Source organism: Panthera tigris, chromosome A2, assembly GCF_018350195.1.
Source record: "Panthera tigris isolate Pti1 chromosome A2, P.tigris_Pti1_mat1.1, whole genome shotgun sequence".
Classification (NCBI taxonomy): Eukaryota; Metazoa; Chordata; class Mammalia; order Carnivora; family Felidae; genus Panthera; species Panthera tigris.
The window spans coordinates 100,829-115,317 of NC_056661.1; the positions used below are offsets into that span (position 1 = coordinate 100,829).

The window sequence follows — 14,489 nt, forward strand, 5'->3', positions numbered from 1 at the left end:
GGCCCCTGGGGCAGGACAGCCCCCATGTCAGGACTGACACGTGGGTGAGGCCTGCTGCAGGGAGTCTGACCAGCAGGGTGAAGTTCATGCTGTCTGCTCTCATCCGAAATAGAAAAGCATCCTTCACTCATGTTTAAGAAGCTTTGACCCTGAGGAAGACAGTTGTCGTGGCTTTGACATCTCTGACCCCAGTGAGGACAGCCTGTCTGTCGTCACAGATGAAACATAGCTTCATGGCTGCGACAAAGACCCAGCAGGTCTATGGCTTATTGAAATGGAGGGATCTTTTCTCTCTCACAAGTCAGGGTCTGTGCATTGCAGCTCAAGAAAGAGGGGGAGGGGAGGCTGTGCCCCCCTGCCCTGGGTCCTGCACTTTACTTTCGGGGCTGGATAGCATCTGTCCTAATACAGAGCTTGGCGGATTTCACAGCAGACCCCCAGACCCTCCACCCCCTCTCCCTCCTCCACGGGAATAACCACTGTCCTGCCTTCTGTCCTCATACGTGACTTTTCTTTATCAATGGGATCCTTCGGTATTCATGTTCATTTGCGTCTGGCCTGTGAGGCTCAGAATGGTGCCCGTGAGACCGCCCTGTGTTCACACAGCTGGGCAGGGTCCCACCGAGTGAACACACCTGGGTCGTTTGCCCCATCCACAGATGGTAGGACCCGGGGCGGGGCGGGGGGGCGGGGGTCCAGGCCCAGAAAAGACGCTGCCACTCTTGTTCGTATCCCATTGGCTGGAACTTAGTCACATGGCTACACTTGGTTGCAAGGGAGTCTGGGAAAGGTAGTGTCTCTCTCTCTCTCTCTCTCTCTCTCTCTCTCTCTCTTGCACACGTGCGTACACACACACACACACACACAGCTAGAGATTCTATTTCAAGGGCATTTAAGGGGTGGCTGGGGTTCTCCTCTGTGGATGCCTTCAGCAGCCAACAACAGAAAATCCTGCCTCAAATGGGCTTAAGCAGTGAGGCAACATATTATCTCCCCCCCAAAACGGCTCCCGACGCTTCCCAGCAAGCCTCCCTACTCAGAATCTCCTGGACTTCTCTCCGCTTTGCTGCTCTGTGATCCTCTGGGTTCTGCTACTTTTTGCATTGTTTTCTTCCTCAATGGGCACTAGCATGGCTGCAGCTACTCCGGACATCTCATCATGAGGCTGCCATAGCCAAAGGCACATGGTCAGCAAGGAAACCTTCTACGGTCAGCTGAACAGCAGCCCCAAAGATGCGCTCCAAATCCCCAGCACCTGTGAATACATTATGCTGTGGACAAGGGGGATCACGGTTGCAGATGGAATTAGGGCTGTGATCGGCTGACCTTGAGGTGGGGAGATCATCCCGGATTATCTTCGTGGGCTCAATGTAATCGTAAGGGTCTTGATAAGTGAAAGCAGGAGGTGAAAGAGAGAGAGCTCCAGAGCTGGCAGCATGAGGAATCGGCCCACATTGCTGAAGGGGTATAAGCAGAGGACGGCAGCGGCTTCCAGAAGCTGCCCCCCTCCAAGACCTCTCCCCCATCTCATTGGCCAGGAGGGGGTTACACGCCCATGCGTAAACCAATCCCCAGCAACGAAGTGGACCACCAGTGAAGATTTGTGCCAGCACCACATAGAACGGGCTTCCCTGAGTCACACCATGGGGAGGGGCACCCAAACATTAGGCTCTGTCCACAAGCAAGGAGACTGACAGGTGACTGGCGACCAGCTGTGGGACCAGGAGCGTGAAAGGCTGGAATGAGAGGAGGCAGCACGGTGTGCACGCAGCAGCAACGCGGGCTTGCAAGGCAGGGGCAGCTCTGGGGCAGGTGCCCCACACGGGGTGGTCACCACAGAAGACACGACACGCACTGCCTTGCCCAGCAATGTCTTGGCTAATACCTAAACCCTGTGCCTCAGGAATTTGGGCTCTACTTGTACCGGCTTGAATTGTGTCTCCCCAGAAAGACACGTTCAAGTCCCAAAACCCCCTCCACACCAGCGATCTGAGAAGACCAGGAGGAACTTCACTCTGTGTGGTCCCCAAGGCTCCATTAACCCTGACCCAGGGCAAGGACCATCTCCAAGAGTAGTAGGGGATGCTCTCCTGCCCCCTCTGGGCCCTCCTCCCCCAGGCTGCCACCCAGGAGGCACAGCCCAGGCTCCTCTGAGCTGTTGCCTGCTGACCCGGCTGCCAGAATCTGTTGCCATGGCAACCTGCTCATTACCAAGTCCCCCCAGTGGGACATCATTGGAGCAGCTGGTGACATTTGAATACGGACAGTGTGTTAGATATGAGTACTGTATTGATGTGAAAGTTCCCGATTGTGATAACCGCGGTGGGTTATAAAAGAGAATCCTGGTTTTTAGAAAATATACGGTGATGTGTTATGGGTGAAGGGGCATTACACTTCCAGTCTTAAGTGGCTCAGAAAAGTACATTTAAACATAAGCATATGCATACAGATAATAGATAGATATAGACACCGAACACAACAAAGCAGACAGGACTAAATGCAACCAATTGGTGAGTCTGTGCAGAGTCTATGAGCGTTTCTGGTATTAACCTTGAAAGTTTCTGCAAATTTGAAATTAGAGCAAAATTAAAAGTTGAGAAAAACAATACCCAAAGTGCAGAGCGCTGGACCCCATCAAGAGACTTGGCTGTACAGGCCCAGAGTCTGAATTAACCGGCAGCTGAGGACAAGAGAGCTGTTGTGGGTTGGACTGTGTGGCCCCCGAACATGTTCACGTCCCAACTCCCAGAACCTGTGGATGAGACCTTATTCGAAAACGGAGTTGGGAAATGAACTCGAAATAAGACAAGGTCATACTGAAGTAGAGTGGCCCTAAGTCCAGTGACTGGTGTCCTTATAAGAAGAGGGAATGAGGACACAGAGGAGGAGGCCAAGGAGGATAGAGGCGGAGACGGGAGGAACGTGTATGCAAGCCAAGGACCCCAAAGGCTGCAGGTACGAGTGTGCAAGGGCGGGCATGCGATGGGACACGCGGACCAGGCAGGCACCCACACACCTGCTGTGTGTGCCCCCCAAATCCTCAGCCTGCCCTTATTATCGTGCAATTAAGGAACTGGAGGCGGCTGACCACGCAGTAAAAAGGCCCTTCCCAGTCAGCTGGAGAGAGTCTGCGTGTGAGTGTGAATGGGGGTCTGCTGCTGCCTCTGAAGGTGGGAGGAGGCCTGGCCCTGCACCCCTCCGGCTGACTCCTCAGAAAAACACAGCATCTTAGAGTCTTGATGGCCATTCCGTGGCTCATTCGCTCCGCAAACATTTGTGGGGCACCTACTGTGAGCCAAGCACTGGTCTAGGCCTCGAAATTCAGCAAGGAGGCAGTCCTGGCCGACCCAGAGTGCTAAAAGAAAATGAAGAGTAGGGGGAAAGGGAGTGGGAGGGGCATTTTGGATGGACGGCCAGGGAGGGCCTTTCCTCTGTGAGAGTCCTGGGGAGATCTGAAGAGCACACCAGGCAGGCAGAGGGCACAGCACGTGCAAAAGTCCTGGGACTGGACCATACCTGCCTTGTTGGGGGAGCAACCAGAAGGCAGGCCCGTGTTGGCTGGAACAGAATGAGTGGGGGGGGGGGGGGTGGGCAGGTAGTGCAGGTGCAGGGGAGGGAGCAGGTCGTGGGAGGGGGGAGGCAGGGCCACCAGACGCCCAGGGAAAGGTGCTTTCTCTTTCACTCTGACACTTCAGCTTGTGGGGCTGGTTGCTAATTGCTAACCTGAAGACTCACAGCTGCAAACAGAAGAATTCTATCCCCAAGGCTACACTTTATTGCCCTGGAAGGCGTTAACTAGTTTTGCTTTACCTTGAACTCGGAATTTGTAAAATTTGAGTCTCCTTTGAAGCAGCTTTGCACTCAGATAAATTTATGACGTTACGTGGTCACTGCATATTTGGATGAGGTTTATGTTGTGAACGTTTTGCAAGTTTGACTTTGCCACTGCCCCCCCCCCCCCCCAGCTAAAAGCTAGTTTAGCACTTTATTTTACACATGGGGAAACTGAGGGCAGGGCAGAGGGTTTTGCCCAGGGTCCTCTGGGCAGGTCAGGGAGCCAGGCTGCCATCCACGATGTGAGTGGCCTCCCTGACTTCAAGGAACAAAGAAGGGGCTCTGTGGCTTGGTTGGGGGAGCTAAAGTAAGGATGGGGACCAAAGGGGTAGCCTCATCCGGGGACTCAGGGATTGAGTCCTCCCTCCAGGGAGGTAAAGGTAAGCGCCAGTCAGGGGCTGGCAGGGAGTGGGGAGGGGTGGGGGAGGGGACATGAGTGGTCACCATGGCAACATGAGCTCCCAGGGAGGGCAAGGGGCTGGCGTGGCGGTGCGGGAGGAAGCCCAGCTGGAAAGACTAGATGACACCAACTGCAAATCCAGGCAACCCCAGAACCCCTCACGCTTGGTGACTCTCTGGAAGGGAATCACAGAACTCACTGAACACGCGGGCAAAGCCTATGCGGGCGAACAGGGCCAAGGGAGAAGCGGGGGGGGCGCGGTTCAGCGGGAACAGCCAGGCTGGCCTCCTGCCACAATCCCCCCCCCCCCCCCCCCCCCCCCCCGCCAGACCCAGCAGGTGGCCCCCTGTGGCTGAACTCCACCTCCAGGTCCGCGGATTTGGGGACCCAAGGCCCCGCTTTAAACCACAGGCATCGGCTGTGTCCCGGAGCCCTCCGGGCAAGTTCAAATTCCCCGCCAGGCAGCGGCCCTAGCAGCGCCCGCTCTGGGTGCACACCTGTGCCAGATCGGACCTTCCCCCAGCCGCCAACAGCATGGGGTAGGACGCAGAGTGCGAGGAGGAGGCTGAACCACAGAGAAGGGACTGACTTGTCCTGATTCAGACTCAGGCCAGAGGCCCAGGCAGGGCCTGGAAGGCAGGGGGTGGCGCCTCCCTGAGAAGGAGGCTGTGAGGGTGTGGGAAGGCAGCCTGGCTGAGGCTGAAGGCTTGGGGTCTGCACCCAGCGCTGGCGGAATCGCCTTCCTGACACCTGCCAGCTGGGCCTACCGCCCTGTGCCTCAGTTTCCCCCTGTGTGAGTCGGGTCAGCAGAGTCTAAGGGTTCAGCAGTCCATCCCTGTCACCCACCGCGGGCTTAACGACGGGCCCTGCGCGGTCTGCATGTCCACGCAACCCTGGAGGGCGGAACATCTCCAACATACAGGTGGGGCGCGGCCCCAGCAGGCCCTCCGCGGAGGCTGGCTTGACAGGGGTCGGCAAACGCAGTCCGCTCCCTCCCCGAGGTTCCTGTTTATTGAAGTCGTTTTTCTCCGTGGTAGCCGCTCCTTCGCCGCCGCCGCCGCCGCGGAGAAGCGGGGGAGGGGGGGGAACAGCTTAATTGAATCCCACACCGGAGAGGGGGTGCCGGCAGCTGGAGGGAAGAGTAGGGGCGGGGGAGCGAGGTCCCGCCCCTGCGGCCAAGGGGGAGCCCGACCACAGTGGGTCTGGCGGTAGCCTACAATTATCACCCTAATGTGATTACATTAATTATCATCGCAAAACTGTGCCTGCTTCTGCAGAACGCGACTGTGCGTCGAGCTCTGCCCACAAAGGCGCCTGGGCCTCATCGCAGCCCAAGCATCGGAGACCCAGACATGCCCCGGGACTCGCTGGAGGCCGCGCCATGGAAAAATCCGGGGCTTGAATTCCAGCGTGGAGCGCTGCCCTTAAGCTCCTCCCTGATTAGGGTTCGGATCTCCAGGCCCAGAAAAGTACAGCACACGCAGAGAACAGGTTCACAGACAGTGGGGGCCTGGCCACAGGGTGGGTCTCCAAGGCCAGGATATGGGGCCATGAGGAGCCATGGAAGGTTTGGGAGCAGGGGTAGCAGATGAAGGCAGAGGGCAGACTGGGGTGGGATGCAGACCCATGGTGGGCCCCATCCCCAGGCCCCTTCCCTCCACCTTTGGAAGGTCCCTGCTGCCCCAGTGCCCTTCCCTGTCTCAGATTCTGCCCCTTCTGCAAAGCCCTCCTTGGTTAGTGCCACCTTCCCCAACGCAGTGGGACGTGCAGCTCCCAGGCCTTCCGGGGCTGCCTGCCTAGGTCAGGGCTGTTTCTACTTCACCAGACTGAAGACTTGGCCTATCAGTGTTCTTTGACTACAAATGGAAAAACAACAAACAAACAAACAAATATTATCAAGCTGGCTTACACAGAGAAGGAACTTTACTGGCCCTCTGAACTGCAATGGTGTGCAGTTATGGACTTCAGGCACAGTCAGATCCAGGTGCCCACAAGGTCACCAGGCATCTGACTCCTCATCTCTGAGCTCTGTTGTCAATGGTACCGGCTCGGGTCAGACAAAGGGGTACCATTTTGTGATTTGCCCACTGCTAGTGGTGGCCCTGGATGTCCATGGCTCTCCTGGGTGTAGGGGCACTCGGTGTAGCAGCCAGGCTGGAGGCACAAAAGACTCATGCCTCCCCCCGCCCTGCGGCTTGCACCCAGGGCTGAGCGCTGGGCGCAAACAACAGGCCATTCCTATCAACTTGCTATCACAGGCGGTACGTGACACAACCAGGGTCCTGAAGGGGGATCTGACCTCACCGGGGGGCCGGCCACCCTGAGAAGGAGAAGGCGGCTTGATACCTAAACGCAGAGTGAGAGCACATGGCGAGGGTGTTCCCAGCGAGGAGCCAGCACGGGGACAGGAGGCAGGGGCCTTGTTGAGCTGCTGGTCCCATCTGGGCACGTCCTCTTGAGTGTCGTGAGGCACGGGGCAGCCACATCACACACACACTACATGGTGACACGTGCACACGATGCGTGCACAGAGAAGCACACACACAGCCCGTGCAGGTGCGAGGGCAGCAGGTGCACACGTTCTAACACACGCGCGCTCCTGCACTTACCCCTGCACAGAGCAGGCATGTGGCCACACTAACACGCCCACAGGGTGAACATGTGCACAGACGCCCATGCACACACGCACAGCACACACCTGCGCATGCACACACACACACAGCACACAGGCTGCCGGCAATGAGTGGCTAGTGGGGAAGAGGCAAGAGGGCGCCCGGTTGCCCTGGCAACACATCCTGGGACCAACCGTGCCGGACCAGGCCTCATTAGTGCGGCTCATCTGGCGGGCTGTCAGCAGGTGGAAGGCTGCTCAGGACCCGTGGCTTCGTGGTGGGCCTGACAGTCCAGGCCCCATGAGGGTAAGAGGAGAGAAAGGAGCCAGGCCTCGGTTCAGACCAGGAGACAGGGCCCTGAACTGGGGCACAGGGCACTCACAATCTGCTCAAGAATCCCAGAGGAAACCAGCTCTGGTGTTGGGGCGGGGGGGGGGGTCCTAGTGGACCCCAGCTCTGAGCCAGTAGTCGGGGGGGGGGGGGGGGGGGTGGTATCCAATCCAGCCCTTGGCCACGCCCCCGTCCTACTGCACATGGGTTCAAGGCCAGCTCCTTCCTGGGCTCCCTGCGCTCTCGTTTCTCTGCTGTGAAGTGGGTGCCAGAGGAAGAGACCAGCAGACAACGGCAGGCACCCAGGGCGCAGGAGCTGCACACAGTAGGGCCACACACGGATCCTCGCCTCTGGTCTGCGACATGCAGCTTCCCGGCTGGGATGTGGTGGCCTTGTTCCCAGCATACCCCCGGAGCTCAGCTAACGCCCCCTTCAGGCAGAAAGACTGAACACTCAGATGTGTTTGCTGTCCCCACAGCCCACGGGGTCTGGTGGGGCCGCTCGGTCCCACCAGTTCTGCAAGGACACTGGCTGTGCCAGGTGGGGGTGGGCAGGCCCCACACAGGCTTTGTGGAGGAAGGGGTGGCAGGGAAGCACCCCCAGGGCTCAGCCGTGCCCCCTCGACTGCAGGCAGTGACTCTGTCCCAGAACTGGTGTTGAGGAGGAAGCACACCCTTGTTGAGCAGGTCACTGGAAATGCAGCTGACCTGCTTCCATTCTCTGGACTGGTCCCCCCGCCCCCACATCAGACGGAGCAAGTCTGGAGTAAACGGAGCCCACGTCAGCCGAGCTCCCACACTCCCCGAGACTGACCTGCTCTCCTCCTCGTGATGCCCCACCTCCAACCCCCGGCATTCTGTGACAGGAGCCCCCACACGTCCCCCAGGTCATGGATGCCACCTCCCATCACGCCTTGACGGGACAAGAGTTCTCCACATCTCGTGCCAACTCAGCTCCTTGGTGAGAGCCAAGCTGGGGTGAAGGGCGGGTGCCCCTTCACTGCCGGCTTCCCTGTTCCCCAGCTACCCTGCAGGAGCACAGACGTGGGGGTCAAGCTGTGGCTTTCCAATTATTCATCAGTCGCCGGTCAGGCACCTCTTGGGAGCCCAGCATGGTTTTGGACCTGAAGACACCACTCACCGAGATGAACCTGTCCCGACCCTGGAGTCGGAGACAGACAGGACCCCAGGCAGCATGTGAGCCGAGGTCGGATGTAGGACATACTGAGAAAAGCCCCCCTTCCCAGCCAAGAGGACCGGGAAGGCTTCCTGGAGGAGGCACCATCTCAGCTGAAGCCTGAAAGTGGAGAAGTTGGGGGCTGGGAGGCATTCGAGGCTGAGGACACAGCATCGACGTGAATGGCCTACAGCCCAGGCTGTTCCTGCCGCCCTGGCCCGGGGCATCTCCAAGTGGCATGACAAGGGTGGGGGTGGCCTCCGGGCTGAAATGCTGGCTTTCTATTCCTGTCTGACCTCAAGGCCTAGGGCTTGAGAGTGAGGGCTGCGTCAGCGGGGGCATTCCTGCCTTGGCAGCTCATGGCATCTGAGGGGGTCCTTATCGGTGATGACACCTCAGTCCAGTTTGCTCCATAGCCTGGAAGTGGCAGGCCCGAGCATCCTTCTGGTGGCCACAGTGGGTTCCCGTCCTGGCTCTCATTAGCTGGGCTGCCACAGGCAGCTTACTGAAGGTCCCCAGCCTGGCCTGTGAGGTGGGATGTCATGTGTGCAGATGGGGGACGAAAACAGGACAATGCTCACTGACCTGCTGTGACTGTGAGAGGGCCTGGGGGTCCCCAGGGCCATTGCTCTGTGGCAGTCTGGCATTCCCGCCTCCCCCACAAGCAGGAGACAGTCCCAGAGGATCCAAAGGGCTGAGAAAACTCCACCGACCCTCCCTGGAACTCAAGGCAAAATTCCTCTCGTTACTAAACAAGCAGATCTCCACCCCCGCACTCCCGAAACACCTTTATTGCACTAAAAACAGCATTTATAAACAAACACACTTGGGGGAGGGTGTCTTGAAGATTTACCCACAGTCGACACGGAACACAAAGATATCAAATAGTGCAGGGGTGTATAAAACACCCCCCCCCCAGACGGAAAGCAGGGATGAGAGGTCGGGGTCAGAGGGAAGGGAGACAGTGGAAGCCCCAAGCATCTGACTCAATGCAGGGTCCTCTGTCGGCCTGTTCCAGCCCACAAGCCTGGTGCTGGGTGGTCCCCAGGTTCCAGAGTAAAGGGGAGCCCCTCTGACACTAGCAGCAGGGAGCATGAAGGAGCAGGCCTAGGACAGAGGTAGGGGCAAGGGGGGCACAGCAAGGGACCTCAGCTCCAAGGGCCCCAAATTCTCCCCAAAGTGCAAAGGGGACCAAGTGCTTTCCCAGGCTATGGGGGAAGGGTCCTCCGTCCCTTCCCCAGTGGGATTTGGGAACCTACTTAGGAGAGACAGTGTTTGGATGGGGAGGGGTGCCCCCATCCTGGTCTGCCCTGGTCCAAGGGTGCCCACCAGGTGGGCTAGGAGAGGCCCCTGCTTCAAACCATACTGTTTCTGTCCTGTTAGGCCGGAAACTGTCTGCAGACATCATTCAAGGACCCACGTACTGACACAACACTTAAATCCATGCAGCGGCCTAGCGGCATGAAGGGGCACAAGCAGGGTACTCCTGGCCTGCCAGCTTCATCCCTCTGTCCCACCCACACTAACCACAATCATTTACCACGTGGAGTAAAATCCAGCCATCAGTCCCGGGTGTCCAGCTGCCAAGGGCGCTGTGCAGGAGGCTGGCAGGGTGGCAGCTCCCAGCCCCAGAGGGGCAGGGAGGAGGGGGTCGGGGGGGCCGGGAGGCTGCTGTCTGGGTCTGTTCTGAGCAGCCCCTCCTGGGGAAGCAGGCTCCGGATGTCCCAGCAGGGTCTCAGGTGAGGTGAGTCGGGCCAGGGAAGGTGCTGGAGGAAGACCGCACACAGGAGAGCTGTCTGCTTTCCACCAGCCCTCCTGGGGCTTCCTCTGCGTCCGGGCCCCCTCCTCTGCCTGTCTTTTGCCAGGTCGTGGCTCTCAGACCAGACGTGGCACCCTGCTCCCGGCGGGCTCTGCCTCTGGAGCCCTGTGGGTGCTGTTGGCAGATCCCAGGCCTGCTACTGCTCTCTGGCGGGGGACGGGGTGTCTCGTGGGCCGGGCCAGGAGAACTCCCATACGACCAAGGGAAAGATGGGCCTCAGCCTCAGGACTGGTCACCTCTAGGCCTGTGATCCACACCAGCTGCCTCCAGGAACAGGTTCCGGCCCCCCACACCCCACCCTGAGAACCCCTTTCCAGAACTCTTGAAGGGGTAAGGCCGCGCAGAACTTGGGGCATGGGGGGTCGGGAGGGGGGACGCTCAGCCCTGCCAAGTGTCCCTTTCTCTTTGCTGGCAGCCCCCTCTCTTCCTCTTCCAAAAAAAAAAAAATGAATCCGTGAAAAATAGTATCCTGGCCACCCCCGGCATCGACTGCAGCCCCGGTCTGAGCTTGAACACGCCGCACCCCAGCCCCCGCCCCCCGCCGGCCTGGCCAAGCGGCCTCCCGCCCGTGGGGCCCCGGGTGGGGTGGGGTGGGGTGGGGTCTTCCCCCGCATCCTACCCTCCGCAGGGAGGCAGGGAGGGGCCTTTACAGGAAAGGCAGCAGGGAGGCCAGGGGCAGCTCCTTCTCCCCGAGCAGCGTGTCCCGCTTGAGGCTGCCACCCTTGTTGACCACCTTGATCCGGAGGGCCAGCTTCCGGACACTGGCCGGCCCCAGGCCGTCGAAAAAGAAGTCCTCGTTGAAGACGGGGTGGCGGCTGTTCTTGATGATGGTGCTGCGCTGCTTCTGCAGCTTGCCGGGGACCAGGCACAGGCCCACACAGCAGTTGATGCTCCGGGCGTCACACAGGCGGTCATAGAGGCCCTCGGCAGCCAGCAGGCGCACCCGCAGGCGGGCCTGGGCCGCCTCATACTCTGCCAGCAGCCTGACGCTGCCCCGAGGGCCCATCCGGACGGCGTGCTCCGCCCGGGGCGCCTGGCCAGTCTCAGGCCCCGGCTCCGGGGTGGCCCTGCGGGTCAAACGGCGCCGAGCCCCGGGGCTGGCGTCTGGTGCACTGTCCCCAGCAGACAGAGAGCCGTGGCGGCCCGCCGAGTGCTTGAGCTGGCTCACTTTGGCCTGGCTGTCCTGGGCAAAGCCTTTCAGCAGTGACACAGAGCGAGACAGCAGAGGGGACCCGAATGGGGAGGACTCGGCCGAGGACCCAGTATCACTCTCCCCACCGCTGAAGTAGCGACTGGGGCTCATGAGGGCCCCACCAGCCTCCCTGGGCACCCCATCTCCCCCATTGGCCTTGGGGGCCCCCCGACGGCGCCCGGCACCTGGGGACCCCACCTGAGCCAGGGCTCCATGCTCGCTGTGGAACAGGGACTCCTTGCGCCGCGTGTGGGGGCTCTCTGCCAGTGTGGCAAAGCCATAGGACGTCTGGGCTTTGGGCACAGAGGGCAGGGACATGGCGCCCTGGGCCTGGGGGTCTGCGTTGGTGGCAGCCTCCTCCGCTGGCCAGTCCTCCGCACTCTCAATCTGGATCACGTGCCGGGTGGCTGCCTTCAGCAGGCTCTTGCTCTCAGCCGGCAGCTTGGCAGACAGCCGGGGACTCCGGGGGGCTCGGCGGGGTGTCCCCGAGGCCAGGTTCTGATCGGAGGTGGCGGGGCCCAGCTCTGCCTGAGCCTCGGGATCTGTGGGGCCAGCGGGCAGCTTGGGGGGTATGAAGAAGTCAGGGATCTTGTCGGGTGTGAGCACATTGCTGTACAGGGGTCCCTTGGATCCCCTGTCCCCTGCCTCACTCCCAGGGCTGGCGTTTTCTCCGGACCCCCGGAGACGCTCCAGGAACCACACGTTGGTTTTCTTCATGGGGGCAGGCAGAGGGGAGGCCAGGAAGAGCTCTGCAGAGTCTGAGAGGACAAGCGGGGTCAGGAGCTGCATCCCAGGCCCTGGGAGAAGGGAACAGGGGCTCCCGACGCCTGTGTAGGGGAGCCACAGGGGCAGGTCCCGGCCAAGGGGGGTTGCGCAGGATCACTCAGAGCGCATCACCTCTCCCCCGTCCTCCCTCCCCAGGGAGATCGAGCTTAACTTCCCAGAACCAAGGCGAAGCTAGGGAGGTGGGGGCGACGTTCGACTCTTGGGAAGCTCCCAGGGGACAGCGACCCCTCTCCCGCCCCCACCCCGTCTTGAGGATCTCAAAGCGCTTGCTAAAGGGTCTGTGCTCAGTCCAAAGGGAAGGCACCCCTGGTATGCGCGGATCCCCAGGATGTCCCCGCTCCGCCCCCCCCCGTCCCCCCTCCCACCCCCCGCCAAGCTCCCACCCACCTGTGGCTTTGCCCAGGACTGAGGGTCCAGGCACCAGGGTCTGGGCAGGGAGAGGAGGTCAGTCGGAGGACTGAAGGCGCAGCGAGCTGACCCCTCCCGCGTGTCTCCCCGCCCCCCCCCCCCGCCAGACTCAGCTTGGGGTGGGGGCGGGGGTCCTAGCAGACCCCCGCGGACCGTGGCGGGGTCCCCACACTCACCTGCCCCGGGGTGGTGACCCGAGGCTGGAGGCTGTCCCGCGGGCACGCCGGGGTCGCAGCGCGAAGGGGTCGGGGCCCGCGGGGGGACGCGGTCGCAGCTCCAGCTCGGGCGGCGGCGGCAGCGCAGCAGGGACTCATTCACCGGCGGCGGCGGCGGGAAACCGCCCAGCCCGGCCGCCGCGCCGCCGTATTCCTCCTAGTACAGCCGCACCACAGCCCCCGCCCCGCCCCGCCCCCAGGCCCCAGGGGCCCCCGCCCCGCCCCGCCCCCAAGCCCAGGCCCCAGGGGCCTGGTGGGGGTCGATGGGAGGCAAGCAGGTGGTTGCGCCTCGTCGAAGGCCAGTCGTAGCTCTTGTGCCTGCGGATCCGCGCTGTAGGGCCCCCGGAGGCCCCAAGCCCCTGCCTCAGCTCACCTGGGCGGGGCACAGACCCGCATCTGCGGTGGGCCGGGCTCCAGAGACAGGCCCTTCCCGTCTCACGCGATGAGTACAGTAATGGCAACAATTGGGGCGCCTGGGGGGGCGCAGTCGGTTGAGCCTCCGACTTCCGCTCGGGTCATGATCTCACGGTTGGTGGGTTCGAGCCCCGCGTCGGGCTCTGGGCTGACCGCTCGGGACCTGGAGCCTGCTTCGGATTCTGTGTCTCCGTCTCGCTCTCTGCCCCTCCCCAACTCGTGCTCTCTGTCTCTCTCTCAAAAATGAATAAACATTAAAAAAAAAAAAAAAAGTGCGGCTGAAGGTGTCAGCAAGGATTCACCAGAACCCGGTGGGTCTGTGCAGGGGAAGTGAGGGTTTCCTTCCGGAAATAAGGACATGGCCGCTGAGACGCGCTCCTCTCCAGTAAACGGGCGGGCGTCCGCACCTTGCTGCCGTGCAAGAAGCGGCCTTCATTTCGAGAACAAATGTTTATTGAGCAGCTGGTGGACGCCGGGCGGGCAGCAGTCTGGGTGCTGAGGACGCGACTGTGATGCATGGACACAACGTCCAGCTTTCTGACGCGTCCCAGTGCGAGGGATGCCAGAAGACAGACACCGATGAAATGTTAAGGGTTCGGTGGTTCCTGTGACACACGCATAACAGGAAACTGTGACCCAAGGGAAGAGGGGACAGCACCGACATGCTGTTCACAGACGGAGAGACAGAGGAGGGGTGAGGCCAGGACAGGGCCCCAGGCCTGGCAGCTCCTGAGCACACAAGGTCTGCTGGATCCCAGCCCCTCCCGACTTGTGATCTGCTCCCCTCAACCTCTGCTTCCTCATTCCTGGCCCTCCCTCCCAGCCTCGACGCCCCCTTCTGAAACCTAAGGCCTACCCGTCTTGCGTGAGGAGACGGCACGATAATGTATGGCCAGGACTGACCCAAAGCCTGGGCTTTATTAAATTACGATTGTCCCAGAGCCTCCTGTGTTCCAAGAATGTCCCCAAGCCCCATCGTGGCCCCAGCTTCGGCTGGGGCTGGTCTGGAGTGACCACTGGTTCAACAGCAGAAGGGGGTGCAGGGGGGCAGGTGGGAGCCGGACAGAACTCCTGCCCCTCCAATGCCTCCACCTGACCTTGGAGTGAGGTGGGCTTTGGAGTTCCATTGTCCAGATGAGAAAAGCAAGGCTCAGCAGGGTCCATGACTCCCCCCCAAAGGTCTGTCTCAGCTTTGCTCTCTCTCAGCAAATATTAAGGCCCCTCTTTGTGCTGTGGGCAACACTGGCACGACCACAGGGTCTGACAGGGGAGGCAGATGCCAATGAATGCATCATTTCACCA

At 60.7% G+C, this 14,489-nt stretch overlaps 1 protein-coding gene across 1 annotated transcript; it reads right to left on the bottom strand.

The window, feature by feature from the left end:
- Nucleotides 1-10,818: 10,818 nt before the first annotated feature.
- C2CD4C (C2 calcium dependent domain containing 4C) lies at nucleotides 10,819-12,800 on the bottom strand. The gene is made up of 2 exons (XM_042977236.1): nucleotides 12,735-12,800; nucleotides 10,819-12,122 (listed from the first exon to the last, which is right to left on the bottom strand). Exon 2 carries the CDS (start codon nucleotides 12,079-12,081, stop codon nucleotides 10,819-10,821), a length of 1,263 nt encoding a protein of 420 aa, XP_042833170.1. The 5' UTR covers nucleotides 12,082-12,122; nucleotides 12,735-12,800.
- Nucleotides 12,801-14,489: the final 1,689 nt, after the last annotated feature.